The 23,471-nt window shown below is 43.9% G+C and overlaps 1 protein-coding gene across 2 annotated transcripts; it reads left to right on the top strand.

The window, feature by feature from the left end:
* Positions 1 to 958: 958 nt before the first annotated feature.
* Positions 959 to 19,541, top strand: LOC121587381 (angiopoietin-related protein 2). 2 transcript variants are annotated; one of them, XM_045226893.1, is made up of 6 exons: positions 959 to 1,285; positions 1,381 to 1,641; positions 7,379 to 8,313; positions 17,250 to 17,443; positions 18,633 to 18,903; positions 19,072 to 19,541. In XM_045226893.1, exons 3-6 carry the CDS (start codon positions 7,416 to 7,418, stop codon positions 19,269 to 19,271), a joined length of 1,563 nt encoding a protein of 520 aa, XP_045082828.1. In that variant the 5' UTR covers positions 959 to 1,285; positions 1,381 to 1,641; positions 7,379 to 7,415; the 3' UTR covers positions 19,272 to 19,541. The 2 variants fall into 2 exon arrangements, with proteins under 2 accessions (XP_045082828.1, XP_045082827.1); XM_045226892.1 differs by having other exon boundaries at positions 959 to 1,641.
* The last annotated feature ends 3,930 nt before the right edge of the window (positions 19,542 to 23,471 follow it).

Genomic DNA, 23,471 nt, shown 5'->3' with positions numbered 1-23,471 from the left:
GCAGTCATCTTTGATCATGTATCACAAACCAAGTCTGAACAAGAACAATGGCAACTGCTAATATTTAGTTATTATTGAGCACTCACTGTTGGAAAACAGCTATTAAACAAATGTTTTTAGTTGCTAATCACCCTGGATTGGACAGCATTCAGAATAAACACAAACAATTAAAGTGGAATCCTTAAACCTGATAACAAGACTATTTCTCTGAGAAAATACTATTCAATCTTTAAGCTAGATAAGAGAACAACAAAACCCATTTGACTACAGCCAGGTGAAGACTGTCACTGCCAATTCTCTACAGGACTGCTTTTCTCAGAGCTTTGGCCAGCTTGTCAACACACTGACACATCATCAACATCCTATGACTCTGTCCATATTGAGCAAGATGTTCCCAATCACAACCAAGTACAGTCATCTCCTTCAAACAACAAACCAAACACACAAACACAATAATGCAAACAACAACAAAAAGCAGTTTCAATAATCCTCATCCCCCCCTCTAGCCCAATCTGGTGCCCTCTGCAGAGCAGCCTGCTTCACAACAGAGAGAGCTTGCTCCTTAGCTCTGGTCTATGGTCCACTTTCTGTCGTCCAATCCAAAGCTCAACCACTATTAGCGCAAACCAATGCTTGGGTGCTTGGGTGCATTTTCTTCATATCGCTATAACCAGCTTCCTTCCTCCTACAGCGCTGGCTCACATAAATTCCCAATTAGGCTCTGATTACTGTGACATCATCACTCCCTGCTGTTACAGCCAACAGCCAACACCAGAAATAGTGGTGGTGGACCGAGAGGGTGAGAGAGGGCTGGGAAACTGGAGTGAAGTGAAGTGAATGTGTGTGTGTGTGTGAATGAGAGAGGGGTGTGTGGTGTGTGTGTGAATGAGAGAGGGGTGTGTGGTGTGTGTGTGTGAATGAGAGAGGGGTGTGTGGTGTGTGTGAATGAGAGAGGGGAGGTGTGTTTGTGTGTGTAGTCAGAGCTTGTATCTCATGCTTGTAGATGTCTTCGTGCGAAGGGGAGGAGAAAGGGGAGGGCTTGTGCTCAATTTGTCAGCTTACTGAAACGTTGTGCCAGAGCATTTTTCATCATGTAAATGCACTGAGGAAAGGAAAGGGGAGGTAAGGAGGGGAAAATGAGCAGAAAAAGACTGCCTCTTAGAGCCTTGAGGCAGAAGTGATGGACTCAGCACTCAGAAAGTGACAGTCTTCTCCTACCGGGCTACAGACAGCACACTGGCCAGACCATGCTGACCTGTCACTGTCTCCTGCTCTCTCACTGCCTGTGAGGAATCTACTCATTACATCTATTAACAAATATGGATTTACTCGATTTACTCTTTTGAAGTGGATTTTTAAATCTTTGCTCAATGCCTACAGTACAACGGACATCTTCCTGGCAAGTGCAGCTCCTGGTTCTATAATGAAGGTGTTTTAATAACAGGCTTCAAACCACAGTCCACTTTTAAGTGACAGGACGGACTCAGGTGACAAAGAGCAAGTGATCCAGAGAGAGAAGGACAGCCCCAAGCAGCTTTCACACAGACCGGTGATTACTTTCTTCAAGGGGACACTTCAATCAGTGTTGCCAGGAGGGCAAGGGAACTGAAGGGATAGCAAGCTATAGTTTACAATTATCTGGTAAGGATTCAGTGGCCTTTGACTTTCACTGCATCTTTCTCCGTATTGAATGTGTACATGCAGTAATCTAGCATGGCTTGCTCATACGTCTGTAAGTGTTGCCAGTGTTGCTCCTAAGTAGAGCCTCAAGATGAACTCTTCACTGATTGAATTAGCTCACTTGTCTTATCTGTTGATTATCGGTTGATAATTTTTTACATTTACATTTTATAATCTAGCAACTTTGTAGAAATGGACCACTGAGCTGCACAGTGTCAGACAGGCTTTGGCCACTCTGTGTTGAGTTAGCCAGAGATTCCTGCTGACCAGTTTGAAGCTTAGCACCTGGGTGCTATCTATATGGTGCTACAAGGAGAGGTCTGTTGTCCAGGGTAATTCCCCTTTCTGGTTTAACAAGGAATCTGGCTCTGATATAGACTCAGAAGATAGGGGTCAACACAAAGCATAGAGACTAATGTCGTGGGCTTTCCAGGGCAAGGGCTTGTGAACTACTGATAAACACTAAGCTTGTCATCACAGAGGAACACTCGAACAACAAAGATAGGCTGCTAGTGAATAGTGCCAATAGCAGGAGCCTGGGCCTTTTAATTGGAGCATCTATGGGGCATTCATGATTGTAAGCAGAGCCACAAAAAACTATGCCCTCGTGTGATATGGTTCACACCAGCAGAAGTTGTTTGTTTGAGGTTGTTTGATTATTCAGAAAAATACAATATTTTCACATCACAAAATGCCAAATTTACACCCCAAGAAGCTTGCAGTGACAGATTTTAAAAAATCCACACAAAACAGGAATATTGTCATACAATTAGTTTGCTATCATTTGTACATGAATGGATATAGCTTATGAATATATATATATATATATATATTTGATAAAAATAATCCACAGAGTACTGGGAACAGCCTTCCCCTGGGTCAGGATGTTCCCCCATGCTGAAGTGGACAGGGAAGAAGAGGGCTGTTCTGTTGAATCTCTGCTTTGTCTCTGCTACCACGGCTGTGCTTGGATAAGAGGGCTTTGAGGGTGCATTTAGAAACATATTGAAATGGTTCCTGAAACCCCCTGCCAGACAGCATCAGAGGAAATGTGACAGCCAGAACAACAAACCACACAACAACACATAAGCCAGAAAGAGTAAAATAAAGAAACCCTACTAAATGTGGTAAATGATCATCAGAACTATTCTGTGCCGTGGAAAGCCATAACAATGGCTGCTTTCCATCAGCTTCAGACTCAATGCAATCAGACTGAGCAGATAGCTTAGGCTGAGTCTGGGGCTGAGGTGAATTATGTCTACATTGTTATGTCATGGGCTAACCAGGATTACATGCTTGAGGAAATAATGTGGTCACTTTAGATAAAGTAATAACCCAGATTACCATGTACAAAGTTAACTTGATTCTGATCCAAAACATATTGTATGTCATACAAACAGCACTGTTATGGCTCACTATAATTGTTCCTAATTTGAGCATGTACGGGTGCCTCATTTTGCACAGTGCTCCGGTGCTGTAGGTTGGGAGGTGTTGAATTTATATGTTGTGACTAGTAATAAAGTGTGAAGAATGAAGTGCACTTGTATTAGTGGGGTGGTGTTTGTATGACTAGCTGCGGTGTGATAGGGCAGGAGGCAGAGCTGACGTGCAGGTACAGCAGAGAGGAAGGGTCTCTCTCTTTCTCCGCAACTAACCAGTGTGCCTGTCTGTCTGTCTGTAGTAGCTCACTCTAATCAGGTGGCTAAGAATGTGAGGAATGCCACGCTCACTCTGAAATGAGAGGGGCTGGGGCGAGAAACATCAACCGGGCCCGCCGGGCCGCTCTGCTCACCTACTAATTACTATGTGCTGAGCATGAACAAAAACACTGGAGCATTCTGCTGCTCACTGCCACACAAAGCACTACCTGTCACACTATTAGATAGGGAGAAAAACAGAGAGATGATTTGATAAGTCACTACCGACCTGTGAATTTGACAGACATGCTAACGAGCAAGACAGCCCTAATTAGGAACACTGTTTACCTCAAGGGCACTGTCATCCATAAAGCTACTGTAGTTATTTGTCTACAATATCACTGTCCTGTTGAGCACCTATCCACTGAGTGTTAAAACAGAGATGTTCAGTATCCTGTGGTGTCCTCTGTGGTGTCCGATAGTATATGAAGCTACTCAACACCAGTTAATCATACACATCGCAAGTGGCCATGCAGTCAATGACTGCTCATTTAAACAGAAATAATGTCACGACAATCACAAGGCCAGTCAGTCTGCTGTCTGTGTATAACTATGGAGGAGGAGAGAGCATGGGGCCTGCTGTTGTTGCCACATGTGTTAGGTAACGGTGGACGGGTTAATAACAGGGTGATTGTCTTGGGGCAGATGGGAATTTCTCTGGTCCCTAGGAGCCCGAGTCTGGCATGTGGTGTTATCTGAATACACACACTCCCTCACTGCAAGCTCAGGCATTTTCCTCCAGCTTTGAGGTGGTGGGAAGCCTGGCTGGGAGACTCCTGGCTAACCACGTAGTATTATGGGGCTCCTCTGCAGCCATGGAGTGGCCGGCGCATAACTTCCCTCAGACAGACAGCTCATGTTTCAGAGAGGGAAGCCACAGCAGCACCAAAGCAGTCCCAGGCCATTAACAGAGGGGAGACAGTGACTGCTGTATTAGACCTGATTTGTCATTACCAAGTGTTGTTGTCCTCTGTGTCCCTCTGAGGAATTTTGTTTGTTTTACATCCCACAAAGAGCTCAGCAGATGCTCTTAATAAGGACTATGTTTAGATAATGTAGCTAAATCCAACCTTTACCATCTTCTCTTTGTCAATCAGCATTTGCTATGATGATGTCATATGGCTTTGTGGGAAGGGATTAACTCCATGAAAGAGACCCACATACTGTATCGAAGGAGAGTTTCACAGTAAGACTGAAAACAAAACCTAACTATGGCTTCTTTTGAACTTTTACTGGTGGGCAAAAACAGACGCTTATATTAATGAGAACAACATATGGAAATTTAGTAACAATATATCGTTGCTGTCTAATGAAAACCTAAAAATCTCCAAAACAGAAAAATTGTCTGGGAATGTAACAAATTTGCATATTTTTCCTTTAAGAACATACAATTATGAATCTTCAGCAGCTATTTTGAACACATTTTCTTGGTCCTAGAGACATGAAATATTTAGAGTACATTGAGGAGAGTTACTGCTTTTAATAAATGTAACAAATTAAAATTGGCAAAAATTGAGTTACGAGGTTTTCATCGGACAGCGACAATATAGAGCTTTGAATGTGTTAAAGACACATTTAAAGCTCAAAACAGTTAACAGTTTTAAGTAAGTTAGTATATGGCTGTCGCTCCCACTCCATGTCTTTATCGCTTTCATACAGTATCTTCTACAATCATTTTCATCATACAAGCCAGAGATCTCCAAGGGTCTTGATCTCGGACAGTTCTACATTTTTACTCTCCGTCTATTCAACCTAATGTGCTGGCCCCATGCCCAGAATAGCAAGGCAAAAACAAAAGTGTTCTCCCCTGGTTCTGAAGGCTGTCTGGACATTATGCACGTAGTTCTCCTTTGGGTCAGACCTCTAGCAGTAACTATTGAGCAGTTAATGTAGTTACTCTAATACTAAATAGAGTCAACAGAACCAGGCCAGCAGCCATGCGCCTGCCCTGCACCAAGCCTCCCACTCTAGAGGTCTGAGATCAGAAAGGCTTGTCCTGACTCTGGGGATGTGTTGCACAGGGCTCCTCTGTAATCCAATCTGCAGCAGCTTTCAATTAAGGAACCCAAGGGGTACAGGCCCTGTTATCCTTACACAGCGGTCACATTCTCCTTTGCACTCAGTGGCATCCCCTCCGCTTCTAATAACACCACAGCCCCTTCAACTGCTGCCTGGCTATTTTTCTAATAAAAAGGCACTTTGAAATCTGGAACAAACAGTCAAAGATCCTCTTTTTCATGAACTCCTGTGAAAAGCTAATGGTTGTATCTTAAAAGTTAGTTGATGTGCGCTAATCCCACTACTTAAATGAAACCTCTCTATAGAGACACACTGCATCAGGTAAGATTGATATTAGACAACATTCCCTCTACACTGTTTAACAGAGCGATATAATGGTCCAGAGCACATTGAGAAGGTTTAGCTAAGAGTTCAACATTCTTTCCAGGTTAAGTTTAGATTGAAATTCCAATATTCTAAATGAACCGCATTACCTGTCTCTTGGAAACGGTTCAGGCCTGATGCAATCTGATCAATATCTTAAAACAGGCGCAGGAATAGCATTGGCTTCTATGTGTCAAACTTTCCATAAGCAGTGATGTCCACTGTCCAGGCCTGCACAGCACCGAGGAGCAGATAGAGGATAGACATGTGAAACCACTCCTCTTAACAGTGGCAGTCACCCAAGAGAGTCAGGACAGCTACAGTAGCTAAATACACTCCCCTGACATCATTAAAGCAGACTTAGCAACAAGAGAGATCAGTACTTTACTAACTAAAATAAATAACATAGCGGTGGTGGAAAGGGTTAGACTAATGACACTCCAACAGCTTCCATTTAACACATCTGATTCTGGCCCACTGAATTACAGTTCACAACCCCAATCTACTGTATCACAGATTACTTTACTAGTAAGTAGAGGCGCCTAAATCCGTTCAATTCACACTAAGCAAAAGCACAGCCCAGGTCATATTTTAATGTGTCTGGCTGTGTTTTTCATACTCCAACATCAATTTTAAGATTCTTCTTTGCCTTTTATTATGTAGCACAGTTACAGTATATTTTAAATACAGTAATATAAAGTCACAGCATCCTTAACGGGAAAGGCTTCCTTTTATGGTGGCCTATATTTATTTAGCCCTAACAACCACCAGTCTGCCCTGGATGCTGGGCTGGGCTCTGGAATGTATAGGGGGTCCCAGGGCAGGGCTGCTCCCTGAGCTGTGTGCCTGCCTGGCCCTCTCATGTAATGGAGACTAGGAAGAAGCCATCCTAAGGGACAGGCTGCCTCTGGTACCAATCAGTGGAGCGGTGAAGCCTCCCATTGATGTCCTGTTAGTGTAAGAGTAGACTCCAAACCCCAGCTCTATGGGTCTCCAAAAGGGGCCTTGGTGGACTGAACAGGCAAGCCAGGAAAAAGGTTTCATAATGGCCAATCTAAGACAGCCAGAGCCAGCCATGCTCTCACAAACACAGCCTACACCACCAGCCTGGGGCCTGTTTAGAGACATTATAGCACACCAGCTTGGCCCCTTGGTGAAATCTAACCTGGCTCGGAGTTGAGATTTCCACTGTTTGATAATAGTGGGAGGTTTAGTGAAACCCACTCAATGATATCACAAGCATAGAATAGGTGGTGCCAGATCTTGTTGGAATCAGCATGTCGTTTCTCTCAGCCTGTTCATACAACACCCATGGAAAACACACTATTACCAGGGTGACAATACCTGACCAAACAACATCCTTTCACTAGAGACATGCTAAACCCAAGATATGAGTATTAGTTGAAATAATACAAAGGAATCTGTTTAGGCTTTATAACACATTCCTCCATTTATTGAAACTGTATACTGTGCAATTAGAGATCATTTGAACAAGATAGCTGACCTCAGGTTGGTGTGTCACAGTATTTGTGAAATAATTCAGTATTTATACCAAACCATTGATCTCCCTTTCTCTCTCCCCATCCCTCCCTGTCTCTCATATCCCTCTGCCTCCTAAGCCTAAGGTGTGTGTGAGTGAGAGCCCTTCCCAGACTGATGGAGCTCCCTGCAGTGGTGCTGCTGTTCCTGGTGTATGGTCTGGTGTCTGGAGCCCAGCAGCCCCAGGGCCAGGGGAACCCCCAGGAGAGCAACCCCCAGGCCAGGAGCCAGGACAGGGCCCCGTCCCAGGAGTTTGAAAGCAGTAAGGATGGCCTGGAGAGAGAATTCCTGTATTCTGGACGGAGGAGCAGACGGGCCCCCGCTGACTCCCAGCAGACTGACGAGTGTTCATACACCTTCATCGTTCCCCAGCAGAAGGTGACAGGGGCCATCTGTGTGAACCGCAAGGAGCCGGACGCAGTGCTGGAGAACCGCGTCAACAAGCAGGAGCTGGAGCTACTGAACGGGGAGCTGCAGAAGCAGAAGAGGCAGATCGAGACGCTGCAGCAGCTAGTGGAGGTGGACGGAGGCATCGTCAACGAGGTCAAGCTGCTGAGGAAGGAGAGCAGGAACATGAACTCCAGGGTGACTCAGCTCTACATGCAGCTGCTGCATGAGATCATCAGGAAGAGGGACAATGCCCTGGAGCTGTCCCAGATGGAGAACCGCATCCTCAACCAGACATCGGAGATGCAGCAGCTCACTAACCGCTACAAGGACCTGGAGCACAAGTACCAGCACCTGGCCTCTCTGGCCAACAACCAGTCGGTTCTCATCACCCTGCTGGAGGAGCAGTGCCAGGGTCGGCCTGTCAACCCCACTCGCCCAGTCCCCGTACCCCAGCCCAGGCCTCAGCCCCCACCCGCATCATCACCACCCATCAACAAGCCCTACCAACCTCCCACCTACCCACGCCTCACCAACGAGATTCAGAGTGACCAGAAGTCTGTGCTGCCTGTCCTTCCTACCATGCCCAGTGGCACAGGCAGCCCCTCTACTACCAACAAACCCTCTGGTGAGTCTCTCTGTTTCATTGAGCAGGCTGCATGTTTATACTTACCCATTGAAATGAATATTCCTTGATACAGATCTGGTCTGAAGTTACATTTACAGTGAGCTCGGACGCAGCGCTTTACCATTCAGTAACTTTTATTGTAAATAAGAATAGAATATGTTTCTAAACACTTCTACATTAATCTGTATGCTACCATGATTACGGATAATCCTGAATGAATCGTGAATAATGATGAGTGAGAAAGTTACAGATGCACAAATATTGATATTTGTGCGTCTCACTCATCATTATTCACAATTCATTCAGGATTATCCGTAATCATGGTAGCATACAGATTAATGTAGAAGTGTTAAGAAACATATTATATTCTTATTTACAATAAAAGTGCCTCCAAACTGACAATACATTGTTTACCATTCATTTCTATCGGGCACAAAATAATCGGAAACACAACCAAAACAAACAACAAATGTAGAGAGTCACAAGCTTGTTGTAGTCATTGTGTGCTATGAAAATGGGACCAAATACTTAACTTTTTACTACTTAATACATATATAAGTGAATTACTTTTGGAGCACACTGTATATGAGGAATCAAGCAGAAAAAGAGAAGCTGGAATGTTCTATGAACCCTCATCAGACTAATGTCTAAGCCAGTCTGAAACAGAGGGTTGTGTGTGAGACCAGTTTGGTCTTTCTTATTCATTTATCACCAGACAACAGCAGCTATCCATTCTTTATCCATTCTTCTCACTATTGTCTATGGGAATAATAAGTCCCAAACATTCCCTGAGAAAAGTCCTCTAGCGGAGAACAGAGCTGATGTTGTTTAAAAGCCATTTGAATGCATATCATCTAATGGGCTTTATACTACAGTCAGCTGATGACAATCCACAAAGCATCTTAAAACACATATTTTGTGTGCTCATGGATGGTTGGACTGGAGCCCTCTGGTATTGAGGCCACTGAAAGTGGAGCTGTCTGAAACTATCCTCATTGATTTAGTAAATTTAGAAGCTTAAGTTACTGGATGATTAATTGATAACTTAGTGAACTGTATAGTTGACAGAATACATCAGAGATGTGGATGAGACTGACTGTCATGTTCTTTAATTGTGTGTGTGGCGAGTTAACTTTGGTCTTAAGCTGATAATTGAAGTACAATAATCAGAAAGGTCTTCTAACAAAACATGCCTAATACCTACAGTATATCATTTTCTTGTGATTTCTCCTCTTGTTCAGGTTTCATCCCTTTCACAAACCTTGCTGTATTTATTATCCTGCTCGTATTTAACTGTTAACAGTGATGTGTTAGTTTGTATGCCTGTGCCAGTGACTATTGCTGTTGGATGGGAGTGTTGAGCCACAGGCAGACGTGTCCCAGCGGAGACAGACACCAGATGAGGGGGAGTTTAGAGACATGCTCTGTGTGGTCTCAACTCACCATGGGCTACAAGCCCACTGCCGAGGGGACAAAGCCAGCTTACACTAAATTGCATGGTCAATCTAACCCTGACAATGGTAGCATGGTAAGTATAGTGTTCCTGTTATGAGAGGAAACCCCGCCACAGGCTAGCAGCAGGAATTGGCCAGATGATGTATAGGACTCAAGGGAGAGCTCTCAATCATCTCAAAGTGATTTGATTAGTATTTTCTTGTTAACAGATTCTTCCATTAGATACCATGTCATTTGAATGTAGTAGGACACACTGGCTTATTCTATACAGTATTAGACCATTGTAAGCTCTTTCCCTAGACACTGTGTCACAGTGTGCTTTTCTGACTGATGTGTACAGTCGTGGTCAAAAGTTTTGAGAATGACACAAGTATTGGTCTTCACAAAGTTCGCTGCTTCAGTGTTATGAGATACATGTATTTTTGTCAGATGTTACTATGGTATACTGAAGTATAATTACAAGCATTCCATAAGTGTCAAAGGCTTTTATTGACAATTACATTAAGTTTATGCAAAGAGTCAATATTTGCAGTGTTGACCCTTCTTTTTCAAGACCTCTGCAATCCGCCCTGGCATGCTGTCAATTAACTCCTGGGCCACATCCTGACTGATGGCAGCCCATTCTTGCAAAATCAATGCTTGGAGTTTGTCAGAATTTGTGGGGTTTTGTTTGTCCACCCGCCTCTTGAGGATCGACCACAAGTTCTCAATGGGATTAAGGTCTGGGGAGTTTCCTGGCCATGGACTCAAAATGTCGATGTTTTGTTCACCGAGCCACTTAGTTATCACTTTTGCCTTATGGCAAGGTGCTCCATCATGCTGGAAAAGGCATTGGTCATCACCAAACTGTTCTTGGATGGTTGGGAGAAGTTGCTCTCTGAGGATGTGTTGGTACCATTCTTTATTCATGGCTGTGTTCTTAGGCAAAATTGTGAGTGAGCCCACTCCCTTGGCTGAGAAGCAACCCCACACATGAATGGTCTCAGGATGCTTTACTGTTGGCATGACATAGGACTGATGGTAGCGCTCACCTTGTCTTCTCCGGACAAGGTGTTTTCCTGATGCCCCAAACATTCGGAAAGGGGATCCATCAGAGAAAATGACTTTACCCCACTCCTCAGCAGTCCAATCCCTGTACCTTTTGCAGAATATCAGTCTGTCCCTGATGTTTTTCCTGGAGAGAAGTGGCTTCTTTGCTGCCCTTCTTGACACCAGGCCATCCTCCAAATGTCTTCGCCTCACTGTGCGTGCAGATGCACTCACACCTGCCTGCTGCCATTCCTGAGCAAGCTCTGCACTGGTGGTGCCCCGATCCCGCAACTGAATCAACTTTAGGAGACGGTCCTGGCGCTTGCTGGACTTTATTGGGTGCCCTGACGCCTTCTTCACAACAATTGAACCTCTCTCCTTGAAGTTCTTGATGATCCGATAAATGGTTGATTTAGGTGCAATCTTACTAGCAGCAATATCATTGCCTGTGAAGCCCTTTTTGTGCACAGCAATGATGACGGCACGTGATTCCTTGCAGGTAACCATGGTTAACAGAGGAAGAACAATGATTTCAAGCACCACCCTCCTTTTAAAGCTTCCAGTCTGTTATTCTAACTCAATCAGCATGACAGAGTGATCTCCAGCCTTGTCCTCGTCAACACTCTCACCTGTGTTAACGAGAGAATCACTGACATGATGTCAGCTGGTCCTTTTGTGGCAGGGCTGAAATGCAGTGGAAATGTTTTTTTGGGATTAAGTTCATTTTCATGGCAAAGAGGGACTTTGCAATTCATTGCAATTCATTTGATCACTCTTCATGACATTCTGGAGTATATGCAAATTGCCATCATCAAAACTGAGGCAGCAGACTTTGTGAAAATTAGTATTTGTGTCATTCTCAAAACTTTTGACCACGACTGTAGACACTGTGCTCTGTACTCTGCTAAATAGTTCACCAAATAGCTACCCGGACTATCTGCATTGACCCTTTTGCATGAACTATTTTTGACTCTATGCAAACACACTGGACTCTACACAGACTCACACATACTTACACTGACACTCCAACACATACACACTCACTCACTCACACATAACATGTACACACAGGCACACATTCACCACACACATCCTTCCACATTTCCACACTCATCACATACGCTGCTGCTACTGTTTATTATCTATCTTGATGCCTAGTCACTTTATCCCTACCTATATGTACATGCATTGGGGCAGGTAGCGTTCTCCTGGCATCCGCCAAACCCAGATTCGTCCGTCAGACTGCCAGATGGTGAAACGTGTTTCCACTGCTCCAGAGTCCAAAAGCGGCGAGATTTACACCACTTCAGCCAACGCTTTGCATTGCGCATGGTGATCTTAGGTTTCTATGCGGCTGCTTGGCCATGGAGTACAAAAAGTTATCGTGCTGACGTTGCTTCCAGAGGCAGTTTGGAACTCGGTAATGAGTGTTGCAACCGAGGACAGACGATTTTTACGCTATAACAGCTTCAGCTCTCTGCGGTTCCGTTCTGTGAGCTTATGTGGCCTAGCACTTCGCGGGCTGAGCCATTGTTGCTCCTAGACATTTCCACTTCACAATAACAGCACTTATAGATCGCCAGGGCAGCTCTAGCAGGGCAGAAATGTGATGAACTGACTTATTGGAAAGGTGGCATCCTATGACGGTGCCGCGTTGAAAGTCACTGAGCACTTCAGTAAGGCCATTCTACAGCCAATGTTTAACTTTGGAGATTACCAGGACGAGTACACCGAGCATGCGCTGACCAACTGGCAAGTGTCTTCACTGACATTTTCAACATGTCCCTGACAGAGTCTGTAATACCAACATGTTTCAAGCAGACGACCATAGTCCCTGTGCCCAAGAACACTAAGATAACCTACCTAAATGACTACCGACCCATAGCACTCACGTCTGTAGCCATGAAGTGCTTTGAAAGGCTGGTCAGGGCTCACATCAACACCATTATCCCAGAAACCCTAGACCCACTCCAATTTGCATACTGCCCCAACAGATCCACAGATGATGCAATCTCTATTGCACTCCACACTGCCCTTTCCCACCTGGACAAGAATGCTACGTGAGAATGCTATTCATTGACTACAGCTCAGTGTTCAACACCATAGTGCCCTCAAAGCTCATCACTAAGCTAAGGACCCTGGGACTAAACACCTCCTTCTGCAACTGGATCCTGGACTTCCTGACGCCCCCCCCCCACACCTCTCTTTTACGCTGCTGCTACTCTGTTCCCCTCCTGTACTCCCTGTTTACCCATGACAGCATGGCCAGGCACGACTCCAACACCATCATTCAGTTTGCCGACGACACAACAGTGGTAGGCCTGATCACCGACAATGATGAGACAGCCTATAGGGAGAAGGTCAGAGACCTGGCCGTGTGGTGCCAGGATAACAACCTCTCCCTCAACGTGATCAAGACAAAGTAGATGATTGTGGACTACAGGGAAAAAAAGAGGACTGAGCACGCCCCCATTCTCATCGACGGGGCTGTAGTGGAACAGGTTGAGAGCTTCAAGTTGCTTGGTGTCCACATCACCAACAAACTATCATGGTCCAAACACACCAAGATAGTCGTGGAGAGGGCACGACAAAGCCTATTCCCCCTCAGGAGACTGAAAAGATTTGGCATGGGTCCTCAGATCCTCAAAAAGTTATACAGCTGCACCATCGAGAGCATCCTGACTGGTTGCATCACCGCCTGGTATGGCAACTGCTCAGCCTCTGACCGCAAGGCACTACAGAGGGTAGTGCGTACGGCCCAGTACATCACGGGGGCCAAGCTTCCTGCCATCCAGGACCTCTATACCAGGCGGTGTCAGAGGAAGGCCCTAAAAATTATCAAAGACTCCAGCCACCCTAGTCATAGACTGTTCTCTCTGCTACCGCACGGCAAGCAGTACCGGAGCGCCAAATCTAGGTCCAAAAGGCTTCTTAACAGCTTCTACCCCCAAGCCATAAGACTCCTGAACAGCTAATCATGGCTACCCAGACTATTTGCATTGCCTCCCCACCCCACCCCACCCCAACTCCTCTCTTTTACGCTGCTGCTACTCTGTTTATTATTATTTATGCATAGTCAGTTTAACTCTACCCACATGTACATATTACCTCAATTACCTCGACTAACCGGTGCCCCCGCACATTGACTCTGTACCGGAACCCCCTGTATATAACCTCCCTACTGTTATTTTATTTTACTGCTGCTCTTTAATTATTTGCTTTCTTTTCTTTCTTAAACTGCATTGTTGGTTAAGGGCTTGTCAGTAAGCATTTCACTGTTAATCTACACCTGTTGTTTACGAAGCATGTGAGAATTAAAATGTTATTTTATTTGATTGATTTGAAGGGGGGCAAGTAATTTCCTGCCAGGGCCAACTGCAACTCATACACCAAAGTTTATACAAACTCACCACACAGAAAGAGAGTTCTGTACAATGCAGAAAGGGAGGGAGAGAGAGAGGTGTGGTGGAGGGGGAGCGAGAGAGAGAGTGTAAGGAAGGGGGGGTATGAAAAGACAGAGGAAATGTGTGATGTAATTTATTCCAGCCCCACCAGGCTTCTATCAATCAAACGTTCTGCCACAGTGGCAGGCTTTATCAGTAGGGCAGTAGGGCAGTCCTCTGGCTTATGTCTGATTACTTCTTACATGCCATCTTAGCACAACCTAATACTTATCCCTATTTTATAGAAGTGACTAGCCATTTTATCCTATCAGTTTACAATGTGAACCTTTGTTCATATGTCTCTATATGTGTGACACTGTGCGACACCTTGTGGTTGACAGTCCTGCTTGGAATTAGCTTCTTGTTTCCCTCCTTTTTATACTGATACAGTCAGGCTGTCAGTGTGGTCGCTTTATGAAAGCCTGACATCTCCCTGACTCACATACGGTCTTTTCCTCATTTTGCTCTCTCCCTACCCTGGCTGGATGTAGACCAGCTGCTTCTGCCTCTGTGTGGATGCCTCTCTTCCTCCTGTTTCTGTACAAATGTCCATCGTGTTCTAAACAGGGTCATTTGGTGAATCACATCAGTGTAAACTCTTGAATAGGTTAACACTTTCACATCCAATTAAAAAAGTGGAGCCAGAAGCCCAATAGAAGACTGTTTACATGTATGCTGACTAGAGATCTTCTGAGGGGGAGAGTAATGGCTAACAGGCAATACGCCAATTCATGTTTTTACAATTGTGAACCAGAACACCAAGACAAATGAATAAACCAAACACAAGCAGCATTTAACATAAACTTCATTCCTAGTTAAATCATATACTGCAGAGAAATATAAAACATATCCTGCTCAGTCTTTGGTTTCTGTCAGGGCGTCCATCTTAGCATTTGGGTCTGTTATACACTGAGTATACAAAACATTAAGAACACTTGCTCTTTCCATGACATAGACTGACCTGGTGAAACCTATCATTCCTTATTGATGTCACTTGTTAAATCCACTTCAATCAGTGTAGATGAAGGGGAGGAAACAGGTTAAAGAAGGATTTTTATGCCTTGAGACAATAGAAGCATGGATTGTGTATGTGTGCCATTCAGAGGGTAAATGGGCAAGACAAAACATTTAAGTGCCTTTGAACGGGGTATGGGAGTAGGCACACTGGTTTGTGTCAAGAACTGCAATGCTGCTGGGGGGTTGTCTAACCCATAGATAGACAACCACAATAGTCCGTTTTCACATTTGTCTTCAAAACATGACCACTATAAAATACCTCACCACAGTATTTCTGTAAAACGACCAACTGCCAAGATGGGAATTATGTCAGATAAATGAAATGTGAAGTTTAAGGGTGAACATTTTGGAATTTGGGATAAATTCCAGAGGTCTCCCTGGCAGAAAAGTACTGAGGTAAGATAGGGTTTTATTCAGGATGATCTTAAATGAGTCCAATTCTAGAAATCCTTTCTCTTTAGTATAACGAACAAAGATAAGCAACCAGATTATTATTTTGTAGGCCTGTTGAGGTAATGTTTTTCAGAAAGTGTCATTGTTGAGCTGCAAAACACACTCAGTCTGATGCAGAAACAGCAACCACCACCACCAGACCTTTATTCTCAGCCCCCTACTTACACTCAACATCCTCCTCCACCCAAACACCTTTATTTAATCACTCCCACCCTCACCCTCCCACCCCCACCAGTAGACATTTGTACTTCTCTGAGTGAGAAAAGGGGCTGGCATCTAGCATATAGACAGCTGTATGGCACATTGTGTGGTTGTGAGTGGCATGTAGTGCCATGCTGTGTGTCCTGGTGAGAGGCTCATTTCAAAGCCACACCACCCATGTAAACACACAGGCCTTTCAGATGAAGGATACCACTGTCTCAGCAGAGTTTCCATGGCTGATATCTGAGATTACATTACCAGAGAATGGCCAAGCTAGAGCCCACTGCCAAGAGCACATGCTATATGAAAACACTATCGTTCAGATAGAATGTCTCCGATCTGCATAATAGCACAACAGCTCTCTGGATGAGTATAGTACAGGATGAGGTTTTACCTCCACCGGGGTAGGTCAAAAACACCCATTGACAATAACTACATGGGAAACATGCATACTAAATGCATGAAATCATGGAGTGGCACCTACAGAGAGTACTGTTTATCGTTTGGCTCATTTTGCTCAGAGCTTTACTATGATAGCTGTTGCATCCTAAATGGGTTTAGGAAGACATCAAGTATTAACATACTTTTTAACTCTATTTCAATGAAAAGTATTTTCTTAAAGCCCAATGCCCATGATGTCATTCATCACCAAGGGATCTTTAGAGTACCTGCTGATCCATCTGCTACTGTTGCATCATTCAGCAATCAGGTCTCCCTTTAGCCATATGCCAATGTTACTCTTGGCTGCACAGCCTGCAGCCACTTCTCTTGTGAGAGCAGCAGCCAAAGTCAACGCTGGCCTTAAGCTGAGAGCTTTTCTTACTGAAGGATGGTAGTAGCAGCATTACAGATGTAGGATCTTCATTTGAGACAGTTTGCTACAGCAGGAAAATAATCCTTCAGCAAAAGGAAATGTTAATTATTATGTAGATTATAATTAATGGACATTTTTGTAGATATTGATACATTTTTCGTAAGGGGAAATCAAGTCAAATTTCAAAATGGAAATTACAAACTTTAGAAGCCCTTTTAAACCTCAAATACACTGCAAGTTTTTCATTTCCTGCATTGCAGGAAGGTTCTCCTGCAACAGGGTGATCAAATTATGATCCTACATCTGTAACAGTAGATCATGCTGTGGTCAATTAGGCTACATAGCCTCTGTCTCTAATACTGTTATAGTCACACAATAATAAAGTTTTATTCATTATGAATAAATGAAGACTAAAGAAGCAAGTGACTCATATTATAGAAAAATATGTCATTTGACAACCTCCATTGACTCCACCTTGGTTTCTGTCTGACCACTGTGTCTATCTCCTGTCCTGTCCCATACAGGGCCATGGAAGGACTGCCTGCAGGCCCTGGAGGATGGCCACACAGCTAGTGGCATGTACCTGGTGAAGCCAGAGAACGCCAACAGACTGATGCAGGTGTGGTGTGACCAGAGACATGACCCTGGTGGCTGGACTGTCATCCAGAGGAGGCTGGATGGATCAGTCAACTTCTTCAGGAACTGGGAGACTTACAAGGTAGGTAAGCAGCCCCACACTACGGCAAACTCATTTAGTAAAGGGGGAGGCAGGTTCAATGTAGACTTGTGTCTGTATGCTGAGCCATGGCTGAGTGAAACAGGTGACATGTCTGGTGTGTCTGATGTTAAACAGATCTGAAATGTAATTGTTGAGGTTTGAGGAGAATGGTCACTTGCACTGCCTGCTCTGCTGTGGTACCTACAGGGTTCTGCACCTATCAGTCACAACACTGGCCTATGACTCATAACACCCGCCAACATGAGTTGGGTCTTTGTGAAATTTGTCCACATAGGACGCATACAAACTTAATGACAAACATGTGTAGACAAGAGGCTGCCATACTGGAAATAAATGCCACGATATAAAAACAGCCCACTGTAAAATGATTCATGGTCCATGAAAATGATTTATATTTACATCATGGCAATGGTTTATGATGAGGAAAAAGCCATGGATGAATTCAGGCATTTACACAACTTTACACAGGCATGCATGAGGACAGCATGAAATACTAATTGATGACTATTGCCAGTGGGGAATTCGTTTTTCCTGAGCCAGTGAAAGTATCTAAAGCACTAGAAAAGGGTGAAGCAATTCAAGGGCAAACATCAGAGGGCAGACAATTTGCAATGGTCTTGTTTAAATCTTTGCCAGAGAACTTTCCAAGACCTTACAATACACCTTAAAACACATGGGAATTAAATGTGTACAATAGCCAGATCATCCCATGAATCAAAGCATCTACAGTGTAATGTAAGCCATATTATATCCTATGACCTAAGCTGGCACAGAGCTGAGGCAGAACAGTCCAGACCAGCACACATCTTGTAACAAGCTCACAGATCTCCCACTCTTCTACACAGGCCATCAATACATTTTTGATAACTGAAAGATAGTGAAGATCTAACCTCCCGAATACCGGGCTGGCTATGGTGTAGTTGGCTCATGGGCCGTTTGCTGTTATCTTTTCTGACAATAAACAACACTCTAAGACAGATTCATATGGAGCTTAACTGTCAGGGCATTCTAGAAGGACTGTTCCTCTCAGTACTTCCAGGGCATTGAGTAGAGTAGAGCCTATGAATTATCCCCCAGACCTCCAGACCAACTGCTTACAGATGAAGGGACTTCTGTAAAGTCCATCATGTTGACTGTGTTGTATGTATTCTCTCTTTGCCCCTCATAGCAAGGCTTTGGGAACATAGATGGAGAGTATTGGCTGGGCCTGGAGAACATCTACTGGCTGACCAACCAGGGGAACTACAAGCTGCTGGTGACGCTGGAGGACTGGTCTGGCAGGAAGGTGTTTGCAGAGTACGCCAGCTTCAGGCTGGAGCCTGAGGCAGACTTCTACAAACTCAGGGTGGGCCGCTACCATGGCAACGCCGGAGACTCCCTCACCTGGCACAACGGCAAACAGTTCACTACGCTGGACAGAGACCATGATGTGTTTACAGGTAATGTCAAGATCATACAGCTGCATACACTCTCAATATAAAACAGAAATGTGAGATAAAAGCTTCAGTGTTCTGACAATTAGCCAAGTTAACTGACAATTAACCTAGTGCTTAGATTTTGTTTGAGAATGCTACAATGTTGTCTAACTAATATTTGCTTCAACCCAGGTAACTGTGCCCACTACCAGAAGGGAGGCTGGTGGTACAATGCATGTGCCCATTCTAACCTCAATGGAGTATGGTACAGAGGTGGACACTACCGCAGTCGCTACCAAGATGGAGTCTACTGGGCTGAATTCAGAGGAGGGGCCTACTCCCTGAAGAAAGTATCTATGATGATAAGACCGAACCCAAACACCTTTCATTAAGTATCCATGGCAAAACAACTTCCTTTCCATGAAAACTTAAATTCAAACAGCTCTTGAACTCTGATACAATGGCACCTCACACAGCCAGATCAAGAAGACGATGACATAGAAAGTGCAATATCTAAGCCTTGGAGAAGCAATCAAGGAGAAGCAGGGTGCGTCATGTTGCTTCAAAGTCCCTTAGCAAACTGTTTGGCCAGATACAATGCTATTTCACGGCTAGCTCTTAAATGTACACGGAGAGCTAACATTAATAATATGCATGTCAATCTCTCCTGGCTCAAAGTAGAGGAGATTGACTTCATCACTACTTGTATTTGTGAGAAGTATTTACATGTTGAATGCACCGACACCCATGCATACCCCACAAGACATGCCACCAGAGTTCTCTTCACAGTCCCCAAGTCTAGAACAGACTATAGGAGGCACACAGTACTACATAAAACTCTATTCCACATCAAGTAACTCATGCAAGCAGTAAAATCTGATTGAAAAACCCCCAGATAAAAACACACCTTATGGAACAGCGGGGACTGTGAAGAGACACACACACAGGCACACGCATGCACACACACATGATAACATACGCACTATACACACACATACACATGGATTTTGTGTTGTAGATATGTGGTAGTAGAGTAGTGGCCTGCAGACACACACTTAATGTGTTGTGAAATCTGTTGTGAAATGTAATGTAATGTTTTTAATTGTATATATCTGCCTTAATTTTGCTGGACCCCAGGAAGAGTAGCTGCTGCCTTAGCAGCAGCTAATGGGGATCCATAATAAATGCAAATACAAATGTTGCTCCACAGACAAAGACATGCACCAGCACAGCTGTATGCTTGATTCTCTCCCTTTAAATGTTATTCAAATGTGTATGTTTACTTTACACTGAGTAAGATGTACTGCTGCCTTAGAACTGATGGAACGGTGTTATTCATGTGGGATAAAACTAAGTTAAAAACAAAAAGAGGAGAGTATGTCAGTTCACAGTACTTACACTAAGTAGCTTGGGATAGCAATCTTATATTGTAGTCTGTATGTGTTATAATGCAATATATATTTTTATGAGAATGAAGATGACACAGGACATTATATCCAGTGACTAGCCTTAATTTGTTTAAAGCAAGTTCTTCAGGTGAGTAATTTAAAGGAAACAATAATCACATTTCTTAAACCTTGGTACAGGTACTCTTATTATGTAGGCCTGCAATTCATTAGCCATTAGCCATCATCTTTGTCAAGATATACAATCTAATGTCTACCACTGATGTAAAAGGAGGCACAGATACAATGGTCTGGTACTGTCAACAGTCAACACCTGATATCTGTCTTACAAACTCACAGTAAACGATGATGTATACCATTCAACTATGCATAATGCTTGTGTGGCACAGTGCAAGGTACAGGGTGCAATAAAACCCAAGTACAATGACAACTGACTTGATCATAAGTCCAGATGGTAGAGTGATATTTTATAAAATATAATGGTTACATGCAGCTGTATTGCTTTATAACATGAAACCTCAATTTTATGTCCAGGTATTCATTTGCTTGCAACCAAGGAACAACGTATGTACTGTTTAATTAAATGTATTGTTGGTGTAAAATGACTCAACACATTTTGTCTGTACATAAAATATATGTGTAATATAATGTAACAAAGCTAATGTATCACTATACAGTTGCAATAAATGATGTGCAGCTTCTTTGCTTTTCTTTTTGAGTTCTTGCTTTATGTACAGACACAACTGTACATTCTGTTGTATGATGTTGTATATGTTCATGTGTCTCGGATATTGTATTACAGGCCATACACATACATACAGAGAGAGAGAGAGAGAGAGAGAGAGAGACAGAGAGAGAGAGAGAGAGAGAGAGAGAGAGAGAGACAGAGACAGAGAGAGAGATAGAGAGACAGAGAGAGAGAGAGAGAGAGAGAGACAGAGACAGAGAGAGAGAGAGAGAGAGAGAGAGAGAGAGAGAGAGAGAGAGAGAGAGAGAGAGAGAGAGAGAGAGAGAGAGAGACAGAGACGAGAGAGAGAGAGAGAGAGAGAGAGAGAGAGAGAGAGAGAGAGAGAGAGAGAGAGAATGTCAGTGAGGCCGAGCCAGACAGGGCAAGGCTCCACAGGAGCCATGGAGATTAGGCTAATTACAGGCAGTCCGCTCTCCTCTCCTGTGGACAATATTAGGCCACGTGTGACAGAGGAGACAGAACCACTGTCTCTGTCTCTGATGTAGCATTCATCAACCACAGGGCCAGTGGAACATGGGATGACAAATGAAACCTGACAGCCTGTAAAACGCCCGGCATGCTACAGTCCCTTACCCTCAGAGCAGACAGCGCTTTTATTTGACTGCACCAGGGATTTCCAAATCAGGGTGGAAAATGACGAGAGAGAGAGAGAGAGAGAGAGAGAGAGAGAGAGAGAGAGAGAGAGAGAGAGAGAGAGAGAGAGAGAGAGAGAGAGAGAGAGAGAGAGAGAGAGAGAGAGAGAGAGAGAGAGAGAGAGAGAGAGAGAGACAAACACGTTCATGGGCTAATGGCATACTGTTAAGCACGCCATTTGAAAATGCAGTCTGAAAATATTTCCCTTTAGGAGAGATATGACAGGACATTCATGCATTAAGAAACTATAACGGTATATCAAAACTTAGTAGATGGATATCGCCCGTCTCTAGAGAAAGGAAAAGCATGTTTACACTGCAATTAATGGAGTTTCATCCAATGTTTTTCATCTGAACATCCTTTTGCAACCATCCAATGAAATGTATGAAAAATAACCAGCCCACTGGGCAAAAACCGATTGAATGGTTGTTTCCATGTAATTTCAACACCCAAATTCTATGTGATGACGTTGAATCAATGTGGAAAACTAATTGGATTTGCAAAAAGTCATCAACGTAATGGCATTTCGTCTTTTTTTTCACTCACATTTCTACCTAAATCCAATGACAGTGCTTTTTTTTTGTGAATTCACGTTAGTTGTCAACTCAACCAAAAGTAAATCAAAACTAGACGTTCAACTGACATCTGTGCCCAGTGGGATCTGTTAACCAATGAGATGTGTCCAAGCGAATAATAAACTGAGCAAAATAAAAGCTTGTTGAGCGTGTTTATTCATAACAGCTCTTAAGAATCAAATCATCTAAAAGACTTTAGGACTGCCCGCTAGCATGGCTGTGCTTTTCTCCTGACAAGAAGACAGACCATGAAAAAAGAAAAGGATTCAGGAGAGTCACTGAACTGACTCACAAATCAGCAGCTTTGTTGCCTTATTCCCAGAGAAAAATAGGCTTTGGATGAGAATGAGATGAAGGAAGGCCTCCATCTCCAGTACTGTCACTGCTGTCAGCTGTGTGTTCACAGGAAATTAATGGGACAGTAAACCACTTCCCGTAGGGGGCTTCAGGGCCGGCCGTAGCCTTTAGGGGGCCCTAAGTGAGATTTAGTAGCCCCCCTCTTAAAGGCGGAGAGAAAAATGTAAAGGGCCAGTGAAGTAAAAAACGCATATTTCCACAATATGAGGTTGGAATATTACTGTGAAATTGTGAAAATTATGATAATGCCCTTTTAGTGTAAGAGCTGTTTGAACAGACCGCCTGAAATTTCAGCCTGTTTAGGCAGGATGGAGTTTTGGCCTGCCTGGTGACATCCCTGATCCAAGATGGCGTAGCAGTGCGGTTGTGTTCTTTGTTGTGTGTCCGTGTAAATAGCCTGTTTTTTATATGACCAGTTGTTGTCTTAGCTCTCTCTAATAACACCTGTGATTGCTTTATGCCTCTCTCCCATGTCAATATGCCTTGCCTATTGCTGTTCCAGTTAGTTCTTATTATACAATTTCAATATAGAACCCCAAGTCATTCTCAAACTGCCTCAAATAGCTCCTTTGTTCCACCCCCCATGCACGCCGAGACCGGCTAAATCGGTGCCTCCAGTGATGCTATCTCTTTCATTGTTACCCAACGCTTAGGTTTAACTCCACTGTACTCATATCCTTCCATATCCTTGTCTGTACATAATGCCCTGAATCTATTCTACAACGCCCGGAAATCGGCCCCCTTTATTCTCTGTACCCAACGCACTAGAATCCCAGTTCTTAAAGCCTTTAGCCGTATCCTTATTCTAGTCCTCCTCTGTTCCTCTGGTGATGTAGAGGCTAACCCAGGCCCTGCAGCCCCCAGTATCACTCC

The sequence above is a fragment of the Coregonus clupeaformis genome, chromosome 18 (assembly GCF_020615455.1).
Source record: "Coregonus clupeaformis isolate EN_2021a chromosome 18, ASM2061545v1, whole genome shotgun sequence".
NCBI lineage: Eukaryota > Metazoa > Chordata > Actinopteri > Salmoniformes > Salmonidae > Coregonus > Coregonus clupeaformis.
This window is presented reverse-complemented; position numbering and strand designations above follow the sequence as displayed.

Excerpts from the sequence above, each read along its gene's own strand:
- LOC121587381 (XM_045226893.1), top strand. The coding sequence starts at position 7,416 with ATGGAGCTCCCTGCAGTGGTGCTGCTGTTCCTGGTGTATGGTCTGGTG. Across the intron at positions 17,444-18,632 it reads GGAACTGGGAGACTTACAAG|CAAGGCTTTGGGAACATAGA; the intron begins GTAGGTAAGCAG and ends TGCCCCTCATAG. Across the intron at positions 18,904-19,071 it reads AGACCATGATGTGTTTACAG|GTAACTGTGCCCACTACCAG; the intron begins GTAATGTCAAGA and ends GCTTCAACCCAG.